The sequence below is a fragment of the Channa argus genome, chromosome 11, assembly GCF_033026475.1.
Source record: "Channa argus isolate prfri chromosome 11, Channa argus male v1.0, whole genome shotgun sequence".
Taxonomy (NCBI): Eukaryota; Metazoa; Chordata; class Actinopteri; order Anabantiformes; family Channidae; genus Channa; species Channa argus.
The window spans coordinates 21,517,315-21,539,116 of NC_090207.1; the positions used below are offsets into that span (position 1 = coordinate 21,517,315).

Below are 21,802 nucleotides of genomic sequence, written 5' to 3' on the forward strand. Positions count from 1 at the left end.
TACGCTTTGCTAGTGTTTAAGTGGAAAAACCTACAAATACTTAAAAAAGTCAAGGTAATTTGGTAAAGTGAGAGCAACAGAGTGTTGTTGTTAAAGGAAGTGATTATATTCCACCTCTACTAAAATTGGTCCCACTTTAGCTGCTGTCCCCCCAGGGCTGCTTTTCAGTACCATTTGGTCAGGTCTTAAGTGCTTTGGGACAAAGCCCCCCCTTCACCCCACCCACTCATACTAAAAAGCACTCATACAGAGCTTCTTTTTTATCCTAAGTGACCAGTGTGTAGCTTTATTCATTCTTTCTTTCTTTCTTTTTTCTCTGAGAGATGACTCATGAAGAACTTCTCCATATAATATCACAAATATGCACAAATGAAGATAATGTGTGTCAGCCACTTCATTTTTTAGTCAAAGTGGAATCTGCAGTATGATTAATGGACTCTTTATTAAGACAGTACATTGAGCCATAGAGTGTGTGAGCCAAAAAGAAAGGTGCTTTTAGGTTTAGATCCCATATACATAAAACACTGTGTGGATCATCACAGCAGTGTTATTTTAAATCTTGGATGAATATCAAAATAAAATTCCTATGACGGAAAAGATGCAAATCCACTTAAACCATTAACATTTTTCCACAGATGTCTTCCCACCCTTTTGCTGAGAATAATCTTTACTTTATATTATATCTCATATGAATATAAGGGTGGTAAACTGTTCGTTGCAACGTTTTACATGTACGTCAACTGACTTTTATTACAGTATGTTTAGCTACACTAGCCGTTTACTTCAGGGTCATTACTAATAGAAAGCTGTAATATATATCACTTCAGTAACAATTCATTAGTGACGTTTCACTCTCATCATTTAGCTGTCTTTCAGCACTTGGTGCTCTTTTTGCTGATTACCCTAAACACATTTATTCCACACTGCAAAAATAAACAAGTTGTAAATTTAGTCAAGCTTGCTGACTTACATAGTCTTATAGCCTCACATTGCCTCTTACAGTCTTGTTTAAATTATAAGCTAGTGTCAGGTAGGCTTTCAAGTGCCATTATTTGTACTGGCTGTGCAGATAAAAAGACAGACACAGTACAGACTCAGCCCCATTCACCTCATCTTTTCTCCTCTCTTGACAGGTGACCTACCTTGCCTTTCTGTGCAGCTCAAACTTTGTGCAGCTCTTTGAGTGTTCCCTTTAGAATCAGCTTCCTGGCAATGTAAACAGCATTTCTTTGTTTAAGTACAGACTCAGCACCTTAAGTTAGGCGCCTGTGATGATGAAGCTGAAACTTCTGGCTGATCACATTATTTATGTTTCCGAGGCTTTCAACACAAGGTAAGGTATAATGTTGTAAAAGAAAAATTCTCACAATGAAGCTACAGCAATAGCTGGAGCTATAGTGCGTTATGTTTTGGTAATGTTGAGTGGAAGAATAAAAGGGCACAAATTAAAGCAAAGTTTTGTGGCTCATTTGTCTGTTCTGCAAGGTTATCAAACATGCAAAATTAAGGCATGAAATAATAATTCCCTTAGTGGAGCCAATAAACTAAAGCCAATTAAAAAATAATTAGAAACTTTTCCTCTAAAAATGAAAAAAAGAAAAGAAAAAAAAAACATCCACTTCACTTTTCAAGAGTTACAATCACTTTTCAAGAGTTACAAACATTAAACAATCCCACATAGAAAGATGAATCATAGTAGACATAGATAGCAGTTTCTCCATTGATTTTGATGCAGTGCAGCCTCAGAGTCTACTCTGTGTGACCCTGCAATCATTTATTTGTGAAACACAAAACAGAGACACCAGACGCTTTTTTCTACATGTAAATGACACAGTAAGCCTTTGCTTTCTCACTGTCACTACGAAACCATCATCATCACTTACATGCACTGCACACAGACTACGTCTTTAAGCTTTGTCAACGTGAGTAAAAGCATGCACAGCAAAAAAACCCAAAACAAGGGGATCACATATATAACTTCTGGGCTGCCTAAGACATCACAGATTGATGGTGCAATCTCCCTCTTAACTTTCTCATTTGAATATAGTTATTTTTAGTGTACAGATGGTCAGTCTGCAGGGCAGTCTGCCCCTCACACCCCTTAATGTAGGACCCCCAGATGATTTGCTTGCATGATGCAGTATAGAACATCTGATGATACTTTGGCCGAATGTAAAATAAACGTAGAAAAACGTTAAACTGACCAGCTTGTCTGAAGTCTTATATTAAAAACTGTATGATAGCCTCAAGGCTTCCAGCTGAAATGTCTGTATACGAAATATTTCATGAAAGAGTGCCCTCAGGCCACCAGACATCTATTGAAATTACACACCTGTGCTGTCCAGCAGTAAAGGAATGTCTGTCATGTTCTACAATGACACCTAAATGGCAGCTAGTATTAATGTAGTTATGAGAGGAATGCAGAAACATTCATTATATTCATTCTACATGTAATCTTTTTAAATAATGCCCTTTTTTCTCCAAAAGTTGGTTTATACAGCAAGAATTTGAAAATAACTATAAACAGTTTTGAACAGTTTATTCGTGAAGGCTTCTATTTATATGGAATGTCATGCCTGATATTTTATTTAGCAGTTTCTAAACTGGAGTGTTGTCACTGTCTCATATTTTTGGTAGTTTCATGACATATGTGGTTGCTATGCAAACCTTCAGTTCTTAATAAGAGACTTACCGATTTAGATGAAACCTCATTACAAGTAGTACATTACATTACTGCATCTGCCTCAAACATACCACATCAGAAATGTTGCTTCTTCATGCCTTTGCTTAAACTGGATCCCTTATGCAAAAGCAGTTTCTTTTAAGTGCAAACCGTTACAATTACGGTACAGTACAATTACCTAGAAGGTTTTCCATGTAAGAATCTTGTTGTTTCAAAACCCCATGGTGGCCATTTCCACTATTGTGCTAATCTGTCCTTTTAACAGATGCTGTAGTTCCCCTCAAAATCACTCTGTTGTCTATTCCCAAAAATGACTGTAATCCCCAGAGCTCTGAATATGGCAGTTTTGTGTCTTCTTGTACCCTTTTGCTCGCTTTGTTGCTGAATGTGTGCTAACAGACAGAAAAGGCTTTGAGTCGTGACTCTGAATGGCTCTGTTGTTGATGGGGAAGAAACCTTTAAGAAACAAGTGGGAGAATGATTTCCAATAGCAAGCCGCACAGCCGGCACACTTCAGCCAGCCCTTGAGGCGATCTGTCCATTCGCAGCAAAGTGTCAATAGGAAAACATGAACCAGCTCTGCAGTTTCTGAAGCCGTTGTCTTATCTTTCTGCTATCTTAAGCCTAGCAGCTGATACTGAGTAATACATAGTGTTTATGGAGCTTTGATAAGACATCCAATATTTAGGTCCACAGCATGAACGTTCATCCCATTGTTTGTTTTATGAGTCACCCTGTATCAAATAAAACTGTTATTGCTTCGCCTTTGCTGGACAAAGCGAGGTAATGAAACTCTGGTTTGGAATTCAGTTTTTGTTGCCCATGGTCAAAATCAGACAGTATGTTGAATGAATGTTTTAGCTCAAGGCAGTTTGGGATATTAGACGTTCTGGCAGTAGGCATCAGTATGTTACATGTCTGGAAGTTGGATAAACTGCAGCAGTTGAGGCTTTAAATGATACAATCCAACAAATTTAACTTTACACAATTGTCCAAATGGCTTCAGTGGCAAAGGACTTGGGGGTCTCTTTTAGAGCATCAACCTCAAAACATACATAAAGTTTGAGTTTCCATTAGCCTGTGGCTTGTCCTCCACCAGGATTCTACAGTATATATGTTTGTTTGTTTATGCTTTCTATGCTTCTCCTTTGTCTTGTTGTATCTCATTTGTGCTTATCAAACTTGAAAATTATTTTTTTTTTATGTTTAAGCCAGTTAATTGTGTAAAAGTGAGTTTGCATGTGTACATCTCACTTGTCTGAAAACTTTTGGCCTTTCCTTCACTTAACTGCTTGTCTTTATCAGGACATTGTTCTTCGTGATTCTTGTAATAGACACGATTTCGTTTAAAAAGATGGCTTGTGTTGACGACACATCTCTTTCGTTTCTGCATCGCTTAAATGTGGACAAGAGAAGGCCGACGGCAGCTGCCGTTCTGACACTGACCCTGACACTTTTGTGGACAGTGAATAAAATATGTTGCAATATTCGTTTAAACTATTCATTGTTCCTAAACATGCTGAAGGGTTTCAGAGCCCTGAACATACTGACTGTGCACCATTGTTGGGCTACAGTTCAGCTTCTGAATTTTGAATTTGCATTTGAAATATTTTAAAAGAAGCATTATGGTTTGAAACCTTTCGTGTTTTATCTTCAGGTATGAATTCAAGATTTATAACTGCAGTGACAGTTCAACAAGACCAATAGCCAAATCTACAATTCAGCAACTGAGCTTCTTCCTGCCCCAGTAGCCAAGGCTTGACCTTGTACACATGACTCCTGCACTGGGCCCAGTTTTATCACAGTAAATTAAAACAGTTCCTTTAGACAGCATCTGAATCATTCAATTAGTTCTTTAAGAGTTATCAACCAGCCAAAGCATATGACACTTCAGTAGCATGAATTTGTTTCCTCCACTGATGTTCTTTTATGCATTTCATCAGAGGGATCTGAGCTCAGGGAGAACTAGGAGAGTGAACCCTCCACCTGCAGGAAGCTACACTGTGTAGTTAAAGGACATTTTATTGGACAGGAAAACACCACAGCACACACAGTCCATACTATAATTATCTGTTTTGTTTCTGGGCTTTTTGCTCATAATTGCCTCATATGTATTCTATACTGAAGTCCAGCCAAAGATACAGAATAGTACCAGTGAGCATAAATGAATAAATAAATATATAAATAAATAAGCATCACATCAATTTTTGCAGGTCTTGCCGCTTTTGAACACTGTCCACTTTCTGTGGTCTCCCTGTATCTTTGTTGCTGAGCCTTGATGTGCATTCTGACTGATCCAACAGCATCCAGTATGTCATTGTTGTGGACTGTGTGTTTATATCACCGCACAAAGTTGTGTCGAAACACTGTTCTCCACCGGTAGAGTTTGTACAAACTGTCAGACTTCTCCGTGTATTAAAATTCAGTTAGACTTTAGCAAGGACACACATAGTCAATTCTTGAACTATACAGAAACATAATATAAACCGGTGCTCCAATCAGCATGCTACTGTATAATGGAAAGCCCTCCTCATATTCAACACATAATTACACTAATGACACCACATCACCATGGCCTTGTGATCCTGCATCAAAATGAAGATATTCATCATGGTAATTAGACAGCTTACTAGGTGGAGGCTTTTTTGTGTGTTTGGGGGGCACGCTGGTCTACGGAGAACCTCAGTTTGATGGCTCTACACATGAATAAGTCATTTCCCAAGGCTATCCATATTTCATCAAACATCCTCATCTATAATGGACACCTAGGCCCTCACCTGATAGGGGCTGTCTCATCGCCCTTGTCCAGCCACTCCTGCGGAGGAATGATGTACATACACCAAAGCCCCCAGTTGTAGCCGTGGGCGGCATTAGCGTACTGCTGCACCTCGAAGGTGTTGTACTTGATGTTGTCTATGGCGGGCAGAATGATGCGGGTGTGATCCTCCTTCATCCGGGTCAGTATAGGTTCAGCCCTTTGCATAAGAGAAGAGACAGGAGTTAAGAGCAGAATTTAAATCAATCATGCACAGCGGCAAAAGCTGAAAAAGAAAGACGAGACTTTTACAGTGCAAAATCTAAAGTTGGGCATATCATTATTCTGTCCTGTTGAGGTTTCAAGTATTATTATTGTAATACTGTTGCAACAAATCTAGTCCAAAAGGACCTGGTAATATGAATGATTTGAAGAGCTGTGAATGTGGTTTACAGGAAACTCTGTGCAGAATATATCTACTGAAACATACTGAGCAGAAAAGTATCGTCTGTACTTCCACTCCTGTGCTACATTTACATGAGCTTTCAGCAAAGATGCAGTCTGCTGAATCAGCTTTTAGTCAACACTCCAAACAATTGCCAGGATCCTCCTTCCCTCCACTATCTATAATGTGAAGGAAATGCAAAAGTGAATTTCAACCTGAACAACAAATCCTATCATATCAAATTTTTATCTCCTGCTCAAGAAAACAAAACGGTAAAAAATGTGACACTTAAACTCGTGAGTGACTTGATAAGAGATAAATCTGATAATAAAAACACATTCAGATTGAAAAGGGAGGTTTGGTGTGATCCTGGGAAAAATTTTGTTTTTTTCCATCGTGTGGTGGGTTGTTTCTTACACAATACAGTCTTCATTTCATGGCATTAGCTCTGGGGCAGATTTGGCTGACATTCAGTGTTTTAGAGAAAATCACAGGGACACATTCACAAAATTTCTCTAGGCTAAGAGTGGCTCTTAATAGGGCAATTTACAAGAAACTCAACTGAACAATAAACTCCTCTGTCCCAACTTTAACACTTAAATAAAATCCTATGTCTTAGTTCATTTTAGCACTGAATCTTTGGCCTGTGGAAAGTTAAACATAGTCAGGAGACCTCATAAGTCATAAGTCACTAAGGAAAAATCATAAACAGGTTTGAAAGTGACTGCTGTAATCTAGTAACTGTCATAGATTTCAAGACAATATTATTTTTAAAGTAATTCTATAAAATATGAATATTGACAAGAATGGAAGTAGTTACAGTAAGAAAATCTTGTAGTAGTTGGGTAGAATAAAACATTAAGTTAAAACTACATTTCTACAGTCGATGCTACAGATCAGCACTTTTTCTTATAGATCTATACCACCTACAATAAAGAAACCAGCATTGTGATGATTACTCTGACAGAAGAGAATTTGGTTATCGATCTTTGAGTTCAGTAAAAGGAGGAAGTCTTCATACATGTATGTGGTCATGTTTGATAAGTACTGAGCTCCCCTGACTGTCCAAAATTCAATAATATACCTACATAGATTAAAGCTCAGCAGTTACCCTAGAGATGCTTAAGAAAGGCTGCATTAAATGACTGTACCTTACCCCATACTAGTCACAGACAAAATGGTGGTGGGTCTTTAAGCAGTTAATTGATCTAACTAAAAAGTATTAAGTCAGGGACACACCAGGTCAACCTCAAAGACTGACTGTTGTGTTGCCTCACAAAGGGGAACAGAAGACCAAGGACTTCTACTGGTGGCTTGGTGTGTCACGGACTTTAAATGTAAAGCTAGACATTGCTATTGGTTAACCCTCTGTACGACAGAGCTCCATCGAGCCAAAATCATTAAATTCCCATTAGTAAGCCACACTGTTGCAACATGGGCAACGTGTTACAGTTTGTTATTATGAAGAATGTTGTAGGCTGGAGAAGTAGGTGGAGTTCTTTATGGAATATTACCACCTGTTTCCTTTAAACAAAGACCTTAAGATGCAGAAACCTAAAAAAAAATTACATTTGTATTTAACAATTACTAAGATAGTTTTTCTTAACCACACATTCTAAGGACTTTATTCCCCACTATTAATTTGCACCAACACAGACCAAACCTTTTTTTTTTTTCTTAATCTTACAAAACAACAAAAATTAGACATTCCATGTACACAAGACAAAATAATCCAGGTTTTTGGTGCCTTTTGGTGACTGGAATGGTTTTTCATCTATGCCACACCTAAACCCCCTATTCTACAGAAACCCCCTCCTCGTGGATCCATATTGTACAGAGTGAAACTGAATTCCTGCTGGCACGGGCTACATTTGTCTAATCTTCCTTATGCCAAGAGATGATCTCCACTTCGAATCAACCCTTGATATGCTCAATTCCTCACATCTCACACATTGAACTTCTAAATTAAAAAAATGCTGCAATTATACAATGATAAATGTATCCTTCAAGATTACTCTCACACTCCAGCTTTTTTTCTCTGTCTTCACCCGCAGTATACTTCTCTCCAAAAAGTAGAAGCCATTTATCTTACAGAAGCAAAATTACTACTTATCACATGAAGGTAGAGAACAGAAAGTACAGAGGGAATGGAACCAAATTGAACTACATGGGATGATGGCAGTAAAATAGGATGCAGTACTTAGAAAAAGCTGTCATATAATGACAACTTGAGAGTGGTTGGTACAGTAATGTAGTACAGCTTCCATTCTGACAGACTGGCAGATGGCTTCTTCTGTCTTTACTCCAAAGCACATTTAGGACTTTTCTTTTTAAATTGTGGGCAAAGAGGTGGGCGAATAAAAACAGTAGAAGGTACAGTGCATTCACAAAGTTATCGATCCCTATTACGTTTTAAATATTTGGTATGTTGCAGCCTGATACTACAGTTAATAAAATTAAATTTCTTCCTCTTAATCTACATTCAGTATCCCATAATGACAAAGTGAAAACAGAGTTTTAGAAATGTCTCTGTATATTTATTGAAAAGGAAATACTGAAAAATAAAAAGGCCCAAGTGTCCAGACTCTTGAAACAACACTTGAAATGTAGCTCTGGTGCCCCCCATTTCTCTTGATTGATGTTTCAGCATCTTGACTATAGTTCACCTGTGGTAAATTAAATTGATTGGAAATGATTTGGAAGGACACACACCTCTCTACAGAAAGCATTACAGCTGAAACAGCTACCGCCATGAGGTCAAAGGAACTGCCTGCAGAGCTCAGAAACAGTATTAATGCAAGGTGCAGATTTGGGGAAGGCTGCAACAATTACTGCTGCACTACAGGTTCTCAAGAGCACAGTGGAAGTTTGGCAGAAGCTTGACTCCTCTAAGACCTGTTCACCCAGCCAAACTGAGAAATTGGTTAAGAAGGGTTATAGTAAGAGTGACCAAGAACCCGATGGTCCCTCTGACTGAGCTCCAGAATCCTGTGTGGAGATGGGACAAAGTTCCAGAAGGACAACCATTACTGCAGCCCTCCACCAATCTGGGCTTCATGGCAGAGTGGCTAGACAGAAGCCCCTCATATTTCAAAAGTTTCTTGTATATTGCTTGTTTGTGTAATACAGTTTTTCCTTCAGTGCAGTACTGGGACTGGGCACTGGAATAACTGGGTGGTGGCACCATATCCAGCTTTCTTAATACATCTATAATTATGCAAAGCTTTCCCATCTTTCTCATTCCCAAAGCCTGTGTCATAACAAATTTTACCCTAGAGATTTAAGACTGAAGAGCTTCCACACTAACAAAGACTATCCTCTATCCTCATCTCAAAGGTGGGCGACTGCTGACTGTGATTAACCCAAAGATCAGTATTCTCTCTGTCAATGAAAACACCTGTTTCGACTTCAGTAAATTCGGTGCCACTAAAAAGAACTAAACTCTCAGATATGACACACACAACACATGAACTAGCTGGTTGATTAGTGTACATGAAAAATAAATATTGAAACAAATCAAAGTGTATGAAAAGCAGGCATCAGTCGTATTGACATTGCACTACATCCTCGTCACATCACCCGTGCACCGACGTGACATCGTTCATGTCTCATATTCTCTTTGATGCAAAACAATAGAATAGATCTGACAGTCAAAATAACTTTGTGGTCTGAGTGATTTCTTTTCTGTGTTATTTCTTCTTGAAATCCTTTGATGTGTCAGAGCCATCAGACAAACAGTTTTTTTACTGAGTCAGTCCTAAACCTATCGGTCTGAAGGCCAACAAATAGTGCACAGTATGCTGCAATAGGCCCTTTGCTTGCTGGATTGTTGAATGTAGAGTTCGTGATGTGGTTAATTTGACGTGGTTACCTCTACACTTTTTTTCTGCCTTACTGTCTCCTCTGAACCATTCATCTCCCCTAAGTCCTTGAGAACCCCCAAGCCACCCCAGAGCCAGCCAGCAGCTCCTCAGGGATACATGAGGCTGATAAGATAGAGACGCTCTGGAAATGAGGGCACGTGTGGTTTTGACAGATGAGCCTGTGTCGTTCCACTTCCTGTATCTGCCATTTCTTCTGCACAACACTGAGAGGGTTATTCATCCACATCTTTCGCAATCATACTCCATTCTACATTGCAATAGGATTTTTCTCCTTCCAGGAGTGACTCATCCAAAATTGTGAATACATATTGACAATTGTGTTACTGTGCATTAAAGTGAAGTAGGACCCCTTTGGATTTAACCCTGAGTACTTGTCTCTCACAATCACTGGTATTTTGACAGATCTTCATATCTGGATATGTACAATTTGCAGAATTAAACAAGCAGATTAGTGCGTTACAAGTGCGAAGGGTAGTAGTCCATAGAGCACAGAAAGCACTGCCCATTGCTGTGCAGGGCCTTCAGGGAGGTAGGGCTGCCTTTCTTAAGGCAGGTGTGTCTAACTTCCAATCTCTTTGTTTGAGCCTGGCAAGACTGTTTGATGTTGGCACACTGCAAATTGTAGGAGCCGTTCTCTGGCTGCATTTGCTAAATGGCCGTTTGAACTCTCTGGTCTTCGGGTGTGTTGCTGTGTGGAGCCATGTCAAGCTCCTAAGTCTGCAATGAGCCAGTCCTGTCCCATGCCCCAGGCCAAAAAGCCTTTGAGAAGGACACAAATCCAGTTGGCTGTTCTGCTTATGCTGAAGCTTGGATCCAGCTGAACATTGTTTTAAACGAATGTGTATTTTTTTTTTAACTTTCTCTACATTGAATAAATTATATTTTTGTTTGTTTTTATTGTTTAGTTTTATTGCTTTTAACTGTGTAAGCTGTACTTGCAGTGTTAATAATTCTATTTCTATCCTTTTGTAGAATCATGGAAGGAACTGTGGGGAGCACGCCACATCCTTACCCCCTCTTCTTTGCATGTTGTAACACTGAGTGGTGGACATACACAATACTAGGGAGTTGAAGTATATAATCCAAGTTTGCAGTGTTGCTGGGTTCTTTTTACCATGTGTGGTTGGTGTTTCTTGGAGATTGGTGTGGATTCTCCCTGCAGTGAGCCCTTCTAATAAGTGCTTGATTTATTTACCTACTTTTATATGCTTAAACTGACTTAAAATTCAAACATTGCACGTTACCAGGGTACTGTTTATTCCGCCTTTACATTTAAGACTGGTATATGTTAGTAAACTAATTTTGTACGTTTTCTGCACGCCTCCTGCTCTTGAGTATGTTGTGAAATTAGATGACATTTCACCCTGTAATCTGGGATAAATACCACTGGAAAATTCCAAATTGTATGACTTAACATTGCAGCCTCAAATGTTGTCTCACTCTCTGTCTGACCTGTATCCAAACATCCAGGTTAATTCATCTCAAACTGGGAATGATCATGATGATATTTAACTCTCTGAAACTTAACCGATCCAAAGCTTCTGTGGTATCACTGATCAGGATCAATTTGCCCATCTCAAATTGTACTTTGTCTGAATGTCGGCTGTCAGCCAGTGACCAGAGGTTGGTGAGTTGTTGCGGCGTTTCCTGCACATTGGCAGTAGTTGTGGCTCCGTCCTTTTTCAACCAATTTAGTGTGTTGAATCAGTTGCACACACCACTGTTGAGGGAGGACAGTGATTGACCGTTTTATATAGGTGACTAAAGCAACGTAAAGAGAGCACAAAGTCTCCTGATGAATCATTTTTATATCTCTACCTCATCCAAACATTCCAGTGCAAGCACATTTTCACAATGACGTGAAGAAACTAGAGAGCAGCTAATCAGCATGATTTAGGAGAGGTCCTATCATCTGCTTTTCCTTTTTGAATGGTGAAACTAGACTACTGCCACCTGCTGGTATGGAGAGTTGTTTCCTCTGATGTATTTTTTTTTGTTTTTTTTATCCTTTACAGCTCTCTCAGGAGCCACAAACAATATACACATACAGTATAATTTGCGAAAATTGTAAAACGACTTTGATTTTGAGAATGATATATTTGCCCATGATGCAATTTATTCTTTCTTACTAAACCTGCAATTAGAAAGCTAAATACCACAAATGTACAGTGGGGATGGTGACCACAGTTGAGTTTGGGGACATATGCATAAACATGTTGTGCAATAAATATAACATATTTAAACTATTTTTAAGTTAGAGCCAAACAATCCTGTGCAGTAAAATTTTAATTGAATACAGACATCAGTTGCAATGGATGTCATTTATATATACACACAGATAACTGGGGTATTTGTGTGAGTATCATATATAATAAATATGTGTACAAAATACTGATAAACTTAAACACATGACCAAACATCAACATACTATTTGTATGCCATGATAAACATGGACACATCTTATTTTAAAATAAATTCTGTTTGAGATATATACTATATATCTATCTATATTATAAATAGGTAGCTATATCTCTGCAGAGCCTCTAGCCATTTTTAAGCACATTAAATCTCTAAATGTGAATCCTGCTTGTCTGTTTCACAGAGCAGCTCAGACGTGCATGTTGAATGCATATATAATATTAGCTGGTCTGCTACCTTCTATTAAAAAAATGTGGAATCCATAGAAAGTGAGGGTACCCACGCAGCATTTCAATTCATTACAGCATCAGGGCTTTTTTTGAAGAAGTGGAATACAGAAGCATGAACTGGAAAAGGTTCCTACAATACAACATTAGATTCCATAGAGATTCTAAATGCATTTCCTCAGAATGTGGTGGGTATGATACAAATGTAAAGATGGCATAAATCTCTGTCTTTTCTGTGGTTTTGGAGGTCTGCCTGGGCTGTGCTCTGTGAAGCACACAGTATGACTGCAGCCTCTCTTCATGTTTCCAGACAGATATAAGCACTAAGCCACTGCGAGACATAGTATGAAAGACTGAAGACATGATATACTTTTGCTAAAAAAAAAAAAAAACTTCTTCAGCCTTCCCTGAAATTTATGTACTATTGAATGTAATATAATACCACTGCACCTGCATGGCAGAATAAGCAGAATAAGCAGAAACAGCTTCTTGATATTAACAAAGAAAGTGATGTGAAACTTGGCTGCGACAATCCTATAATTACAGGAGGCGGAGGTTGGTTTTATCCATTTCTTACTTTTCTTAATTCCACCAGTTTGTCTTATTCTTAGATAAACTCACCAGGACACATAGCAGTGGAGCATTCAACATTCATCAAAGTGCTGCTTTCTGAAGCATGCATTTCATTACAATCTCCCCATAATGACAATCTTATCTCCAGCACACACTCAGCAGGGAGCAGCTGCTGCACTGCTAATGATTAATCGTTAATAACCTAAGATTGCAACTGTGCAGGGGCTTCAAAAACCAAATAAATATCAATTTCCCTGTTCCTCCCTGTTCAGCCTTGTGGTTGAAGTGTGGCATACAGTCAGCCCTAATTACTACATGCACCCATTTCCTGCTATTAATCCTGTTTATTTACAGGTTATGTGGCAGGAAACTGGTCATGTTTGTAGCAGAATGGACATTCTGTGTCTCAAAGACATATGGATATAAAGCTTTAGAGGAGATTCATTGTGAACATTTGGCCGATGCAATACTGCATCAATGATAGGCAAATATTTCCTCATATATATCCTCATATTAAACTAGATCAAAGCTGTGAAAATATAATCCTGTCACTTCTATAATGAAAACCACTTGCTTCTCAATGCTACGTAAACCAACATGATGTGAGTATGGGAAACTGCTGTCAAGTGCAATATCCAGTATGATGGAATTATGTTTGCTTTAATAGTAATATGAACCAGCAATACATTTCAGCTGCAAATGCATAGCACCCCAAGGGGAAACGCCATGCCAATGAACCGCAGTGCTGTAGCTGAAAGATTGCTGAATTGTCTCTGGCTTAGTATGCAAAGGCAGTGTGCACAAGGTCACCGTGGGAGAGTCACCACAACCTCTACAGAAACCATCCATCTCACTTATCACTGTATGTGCCATGGTGAATAATCATATTGTGATAAATAGGGAGCTTCTTCCATTCCAACAAATAGATGGTGTAGATATCGCAACTGAATCTCTGAACGGAGAAGCAGCACTGAATGCTTGCAGACACACAGAGGATAACAGATGAACTCACACACACAAAAAAAATCTAAGCAACACAACATACTTCTTGTAGATGCCAGTCTTCCCCACCGCTGTTACTGTACATCCTTTTACCCAACATCTACTTGTAGTGAAATCACAGAGATTGTGTTCAAGTTTTCCTCCACTCCTACAAATAAAACCTCACACAAAGCAAAGCAGAAGCACCAAATACACACACACGTACACACAAAACAAAGGCAGGAGGATCAGAGTGGGGTGGAGCGAGGTGAGGAGGTGAACTGATTTTAAGACTCAGGAAATCTGCAGACAAAGCCTCAGGTGTTGAAACAGAGTGTGTTTGGGGGGGAGCACAAGACCTGACAAGGAGGAAATCTATGGAAAGTGAATAGGTTATGTGGGACATGAAAGGTACATCTTTTATTTGAGCTTGAACATGAGGAAACAGACGAGAGAACCACCAAAGTATCAATTATCATCAGTAATGCACCTTTCTACCCGAGTGCTGCCTGTTGTCTGGGCAGCCGGCCGCACACAGTTTCAAGACCTGCAGATCATATTCATGTTACGGAACAGCCTGCAAAGAGGCAAATATCAAGACAAATCAAATCATCCTTCTGCAAGGGTCACAAGGTTACTGTGGTTGGTGGGTGACTAATCCACAAAAGTGTGTTTATGCTTGTTTTATTTTCTAAGCAGGGTCAAGCTCACCCTGACTTTTTCTGCTTTTACAGAATGCCATACTTTTAAAACAAGGTAGACACGGTGAGCTTTTTATACTGTATACTATATCAGCTAATACGTTTTATTTTTTTTTTTTCAAAATTTACATTTCTAGCCTAGTATTTGAGTAGTATCATTTATGAATCTATTCCTTCTACTCATGTTTTATTCATCGTATTATTTTACTGTGTTCTTGTTTCATATTATGTATTTTATCTTATTTTTGTATTTAATATTTTAACTTTTAGTTGTTTTTTTGTTATTATATACCCCCTTACTTTACTAAATCTGTTTTAATTAGATTAAAATCATTTTAAATATTCTATTCCATATTATTTATTTGTGCATTACTTTCACAATGTTCTATATTATATATTTTGCATGTCATCTGTAGAGCACTTGGAGTTGCACAAACAAAGTTTGATGGATTGATTCATCACAAAGCGAGCTTTGTAACAGGACCCTGTTTTCAAGTCACCAGTATTGTTTTCTGGCTGTATTCATTTCAAGGCCTTCATGGGTTGTTGGAATGTGTAAAATTGGTTTCATTTTCTGTATATACACTGCATTTTTTAGCCAAAAAAAAGCCTTATGGAAAGTCATCCTGCAATTTAGATTTTCTTTACATTGTCCAGACAACACAAGCTAGAAAACAACCGGAGGAAAACATCTGAACCTGATGATTATGGGCTGAGCCTTGAGTTACTGTACAGTTCTTTTCATTAAATCTGAACAGATTTTAGGACATTTATTCTCAACAGACATGGGACATAACTTGTTAATGTCCCATAATTATAGTTCAGAATTGACTGAATTATGACCATAACTGCATGACATTTGGGGCAAACTGTGTCAATCAGAGCAATGTGAATATACAGTGTGTGTTGACAACCTCAGCATCAAGTCAGCCAAAACGGCTCAACTGCATTCAGGGATGCTGGAAGCAATTTATGACCGAAATGTGTCTCTGGGCTCCTCCATCCGTCCTCTTCTACTTCTTGCTTCATCTTTCCTTGTCCCCTACCCCCACCCCCTCTCTTGCCTCCTAGGCAGCTTCACAGGGAACAAAAGCTACACTTCATCTTCAAACACTGACAGCATGACAGGCTCAAATTAGGTGCCAATTACATCTATTTGAGTGACTTTCTTGCTGGTAAACTTAAGCATCAGACAGACATTGGACTGAGACTCCCAGAAGTAATTTCATATTACAAAATAAGCCAAAAGCCTGCAAGAAAAATAATGTAAAAATGCTGAATATTTGAGCTTCCTCTTTATTTACACTCCCTCTCTCCTTTCACAGAGTTTGTCTCTCGATCTTGTTCAAAGTGTGTATTTGCTGAACAGGTCGTATTATCAGGTCCTTCTATTTCACACAACCAAAGCCTATTACAATGTTAAAGGAGATACAAGAGACAGAAAAAAGGCCTTAACAATAAATCCTTGATTATAATAAGGGTCATATTGCTGAAAAGTGCTGTCACAGTTAAAACTGGCCTGGCAGAGCATCATAATGCTTAGGGTGAACTGCATATGTCAACTGTAATCATTTTACATGACATCCCTCTGTACTAAAAACCTAAAAAGCAAACCAAAAAGACAAAGGTGAGAAAGGACAAAGAAACAGCTTGGACCTCTGCATGTAGAACAAGAGCTTTTCTTACCAGCCAGTGTTGAACTCCACGTGGGCATCAAAGAAGCCGACGACAGGAGCTGTGGCCGCGTTCCATCCGTGTATTCTGGCTCGGATCAGGCCCTCCCGCTTGCTGTTCCTCACGATCTTTACCAAGCCTGGGTAGCGTTTGTTCACATATTGGTCCAGGTTGAATTTCAGCTCAACTAAAAAGGGCAGATTAGAGAGAATGCTCCTTTACATAACCTCCAAGTGCCAGCATGAGACAGTTCCAGGCAGCTGTGAGAGAAGATAATGAGTCTCCAAGATAATACAGAGTGATGTTGTATAGTTTTGGTTTATCAAACAATAAGCAGCTCAGTTGGTAAAGGCAGTCGTCCACAGACCACAGGGTCAGTGGTTTGATCCCCAATCCCAGCTACATGTCGAAGTATCTCTGGGCAAGACACTGAACCCCCAACAGCCTTTTCCCATCCCCAGCTGTGCAGTGCCAGTTCAGGCCCGGTAGAAATTGGGGAGGGTCGCGTCAGGAAGGGCATCCGGCGTAAAAACGGGCAAATCAACATGCAGACAATGATACGCTGTGGCGACCCTGAACTCACAGGATGAGCCAGATGGACAAAAACAAACAAACAAAAAAAAACAATAATAACAATATCTTATTTTATTCATTGATTATTTTTAACTAAAATTTAAAAGGGAATTAAAAAGTGGAATAAATTATTTGACAAAAAAAAAAAAAAAAAAATCTACTTACTTCTTAATTATCTAGTACTTTAATATTTACCTAACAGCAACTTAACAATACTCTTGTCACTCAAGACAGCTTCATCACAAAAAAATTTCTACACCCACACAGGAACAGGAGAACAATACCTTCGATTTACCAAACACCCAACCTATAGTTTAAAGGCTGTCTAGCTGTTAGCGTTGCTTACAGCCACAAGGTTGCAGGGATCCCCTACAACCTTAACACATCCCACTGATTCCTGCATGCACAGTTTCAAATGGCATTAGCATTAGCAAGCCCACTAAGTACACACACAACATGTAAAGAATATTTCTGAGATACTGGAAATCTCACTTCTTTAATTGAAACTAGTCATCCTCCCTCATCTTCTGTGTCAAGCTAACCATGCACAGTTTAAAGAGCAGGACAAATAAGCAACATCTGGTATAAAAAAAACAAAATAAAATAAAATCACAACATGAGTTTTCTGAGTAGTACTTCAAAAACCAAACTAATGTTTCCACTATACTGTAGATACTTTATATTAAGGTGACTTCAGTTTGTGTGATTAATTGAACCTCGGGGTCAGTAGTGCAATTCCCAGTTCTTTCATGTTCATATGTTGAGCTATCCTATACATCTACATCCACAGCTATAGACTGTGAACCCTAATGTGCTCCTGATGGGTCAAAGTGAACTTTTTGCATAACTGCTGCTGCCATGAATGTGTGTGCGAAGGGGGGACTGTGAAGCAACACTGTAAAGCATTTCAGATGTCCACCTGCATCACAGTCTCATGTGATGGGCAGCATATCCTGGAGATTACATGGCCTGCGCTTATATGCACAGTTTTACCCTGTCAGTGCCCAAACTGCTTAGCTTAGGTTTGGTTAGCTGTGGGAGGCTGACAGTGCGGCTGCTCACTCGGTTATAAATAATGGCCTTGTCCTATCTTCCAGTGATGAACTCTTCATGTCAAAGACTATGATACCAGTCTATGAGCTCAGAGGGACCAAAGTTGTCGGAACAAGCTGACCCTCAGTGTGGTGGTCACATTACTGTAACATCTTAACATGTTACTACCCAAAGTTAATGGTAACTGTCAACATTATGCACACAATGACAGCTTCATTTAGAATGATACAAAACTGCTATGAGTAGCAAGATAAACACTCTGTTTTTTAAATAGAAAAAGTGAGGATAAATAAAGAAAAGCTGCATTTATTTCAGTAGTCTTCATGAGACAATGCTCACGGTTACAATACTTATACAGGTTGCTATATGGTGTCAGTAGCTAATGCGTTTTACTACCGGCTTCTTTGTTCCAGCTGGATTGTAACATCTCTGCTTCTCTTTTCTAACACATGAGGCTGGCTCTCATCAATGGAAACAAAGAGCGCCAGGTAAACAGCCAGTTGCTCAAATTGCTGTCTGTGCTCTGTTGGAGGATAGATGGTTGTTTGAGCTTCTCCTCTGGGTTACTGCTGAGCGTGCCACTTTCTGAGGAAGAGATTAATAAGGATGCTTGTGGCACACCGGATCTGAGCCGGATCCACACCTAGCTTGTGACTTTGAAAATAAATCTGCCAGTGAAAGTAAGAAACATGGCAGTCTAATCCCCTGTCTGTGTGACTGAGGAAACACAGCGGGTGGAAGGATTGTCAGAAGTCTTTTTCTAGCAGAAGCTTAACACATTGTGGTGACTGCTGCAGAGTGAGTGAATTTGGAAGCGTTGACCGTAGACGTAAACAAGTGTGAGAATTTGACACCAAATTAAAACACCCACTGAGTCATAGAAACTTGGTTTCTGTCTTTGACTGTGGGTGGGTTATACGTCCTATTTCAGTGGGTTTCAGTGCTAATACAGCAAGTTTAACATCAACAAATGGACAGCAGTGCAGCTCAGTGATTTAGGATTACAGCATTTTGACTGTAAGTATACAGAAGATTAAAATCTGCATCTTTTCATGCACTGTTCTCCTCTTGCAAATGTTTTGCAGATGATTGAAAATTAAAGAAAGGTGTACCAAGCAAAGACAATAAAAGATAAAAACATTCAGAACTGTGATAATAATTACAAACACAGAACAAGAGAGATCAAAAATAAATCAAGCAAATAAAGAAGTTATAAACAAGGCAGAGCAAACAAGTGGAATAAGAAATAAGTATAAGACTATAAGACAGTGATACCAATGGACACAAATAAAAGATAAAAAAAGATCACAATAAATGAAACATTGTAATTAATGATACATTATTACAAGAGAATAAAGATTCCTTTAGATAATAATATAGATAAAAACAAAGATGAATAAAAGATGAGAAAGATGACAAAAGAAAATGAAAGAAAGGAACATAAAAATAAATTATATGTAAATAAATGAATAGCAGGCATGTAGCAGGCATGTAGCAGGCCCCACATGAGCCTTTAAATTTAGTTCTGAATCAAAGATGACACCAAGGTCAAAGGGAATTTAATTGTGTTGCCAGTTTCTCTCTGTGAACCTTTGAACCATTTTGCTCTGGTCAAGCTGACAGTGATGCAATAGTATCAATAATGAAATAATAAATCAGGTAAGAATATAAACATTTTTTTGTTCTGTTTAAATTACCTCTGCTGTTACAGTATTTTAAGTACATTGTGCAAATAATTCCCTTACTGAATTTTGAAGGAACCTCAGGTTTTAAATGATGGTAATGTTATATTATGTTCCACCATAAGAATAATAAAAAAAAAAAGAAGCATTAATGTAACTTAATACACATTAAATAAAGATCCTAAAATACAGCACTCCATCCACAGAGACATGGACTCATCAAACTTTTCTTTGTAATTTTCTGTACGAGAAATTCAGAGTGACTGGCTACAAATGAGCTGACGTTACACATTTAGTATTAATGTCACATAAAGTATCTCATAAATATTAAGGTTCATTCTTCACTGAATTCCCATCCAGATGGGGGTCTAAAGCTGCATTGCAACTCTTTGAGGGACCAAAAACCTTTGCAGTTTGCTTTTACTTGCACTGTTAAGGATTTCAAACCTGTGCAATCGGACGCTATCATCGGCACCTCCCCTGCAGCTACAATATGATAAAAGCTATTAGTGTGTAATAATTACAGGGCTTTGCTAGGAGGAAGAAAAGTTATGGGCCTCCCCTTTGATCCTAACAAATAAAACACTGGACTGCATCCATGGGAGGAGAGTTATAGAGAAGGGAATACATTTTAAAGACTGGCAGTGGAACATGGCAGAGGATAAATAACAAATTATCATATTGAGAACTGAACGTGAATACTGTAGACTGAGCAACATCGAGTGCAGGGGTTACTTAAAAGAATATGGAATCTACTGTGTTATGGATAGAAGTAGACGGTTATAGAACATTTAAACCTGTCTTAGAATTAACATAAGTATTGCAAAGCTTGAATTACATCCTTCCACAATAGGTGGATTTTTGATACACAACCCACAGCCCACGTTATCTTAGTAATGGCTTTATGAATGCAGACAATGTTAAAGAAAAAACAGGTCTGAAATCGATTGCTTTGATTGATTAAAAGCAGTGATGTTATTGAACAAACTGAATCACTACGGGTAATGTTATGTTCATTGACTATTTAAAGAAAAAGAAAAAAAAAAATTGTAGCCAAAGTAAAATGGTACCGCTGCTCCTGGTGTTAAAGGAATAACAATGTATATGCCCTTCACTGATCAGTAAGTGGGAAATGTTGGGCATTAGACCTGTGCAGAAATAATCTGTGAAGCTGCATGTCAGCAATATAGAGGTGATGCACCTCTCACACATTTATTGGAGAGAGCACAATGGTAAATTGGCTCATATTTTCGGACTCCTCCACCCTTAACCTACTCTTAACATCGTTATAGCCACTTATTTAAAATTCAGCTCAGCTTGGTTTTCTCTGAATCACTGGCAGACGAATTATGAAAACAACCCTCAGTGATACATTGCACTTTCTAACATGAATTAAACAGTTTTTATCTTCTCTGCATATTTTTTTGACCCTCTTCATTGCTTTCGACGTGTTAACTGTGATGCCGTTACCCTATACGGAAAGTTTTAAGTTTTTGCCAATTTGAATTGTGTCAATGAGCAAAGCCTCCGTTCGGAAGCTCAAATCAAATTTAATGCACTCCAAGTTTAAAGTAATTCACTTCTACTTGAAATTAAGATTGTACTTAGCTGGTCCTTAGTTTATATCCTGTTTCCATTATATGAATCATTAAGTTATCAATTTGTGGTGGTATTTGCTGGAATGAAATCTGGTAGGCCTCATTAAGTCTTTCCTTGCTGCTAACATGTTGAACAACAGTGAGCTGGAGTCATCTTACAGCTCATCAAGGGGAATGGGAATTAAGTTCGGACTGCTCTGGAACCATTGCTGTGAATAAAGCCCCTCAGTCACCAATAAATGTCACCGGCTGTCCCAAAAGAAATGTGTTGCAGTGACAAACATCCTTCCTGTGCATGATTCATTATGCCAGGAGTGAGTGTGACTGTACATCCACTCATCTCACTGAGCTCTGTTTAAATGAAAGGGGACAGACGGAGCCATCCTGAAAAGGTCAAGCAGTCCAGTCTGCATGTTAATTGTCTAACGTCAAAGCAGAGCAGATCCCAAGAAACAGCTAACACATCTGCACAAATTATCATCACTGATAAACACAGAGTAAAAGCCACTTTTGTGTCCTTTGGTTTGCAGATAGTGACCTTTCATCAAGGATGCA

The 21,802-nt window shown here is 38.6% G+C and overlaps 1 protein-coding gene across 2 annotated transcripts in view; it reads right to left on the reverse strand.

The window, feature by feature from the left end:
• galnt9 (polypeptide N-acetylgalactosaminyltransferase 9) overlaps nucleotides 1-21,802 on the reverse strand; it is a 91,432-nt gene that overhangs the window by 41,352 nt on the left and 28,278 nt on the right. For both annotated transcript variants that reach the window (XM_067521767.1, XM_067521765.1), the window contains exons 4-5: nucleotides 16,354-16,528; nucleotides 5,461-5,658 (exon numbers count right to left, since the gene is read on the reverse strand). In XM_067521767.1, coding sequence (XP_067377868.1) covers nucleotides 5,461-5,658; nucleotides 16,354-16,528 — 373 coding nt within the window. The remainder of the gene's footprint in view (nucleotides 1-5,460; nucleotides 5,659-16,353; nucleotides 16,529-21,802) is intronic.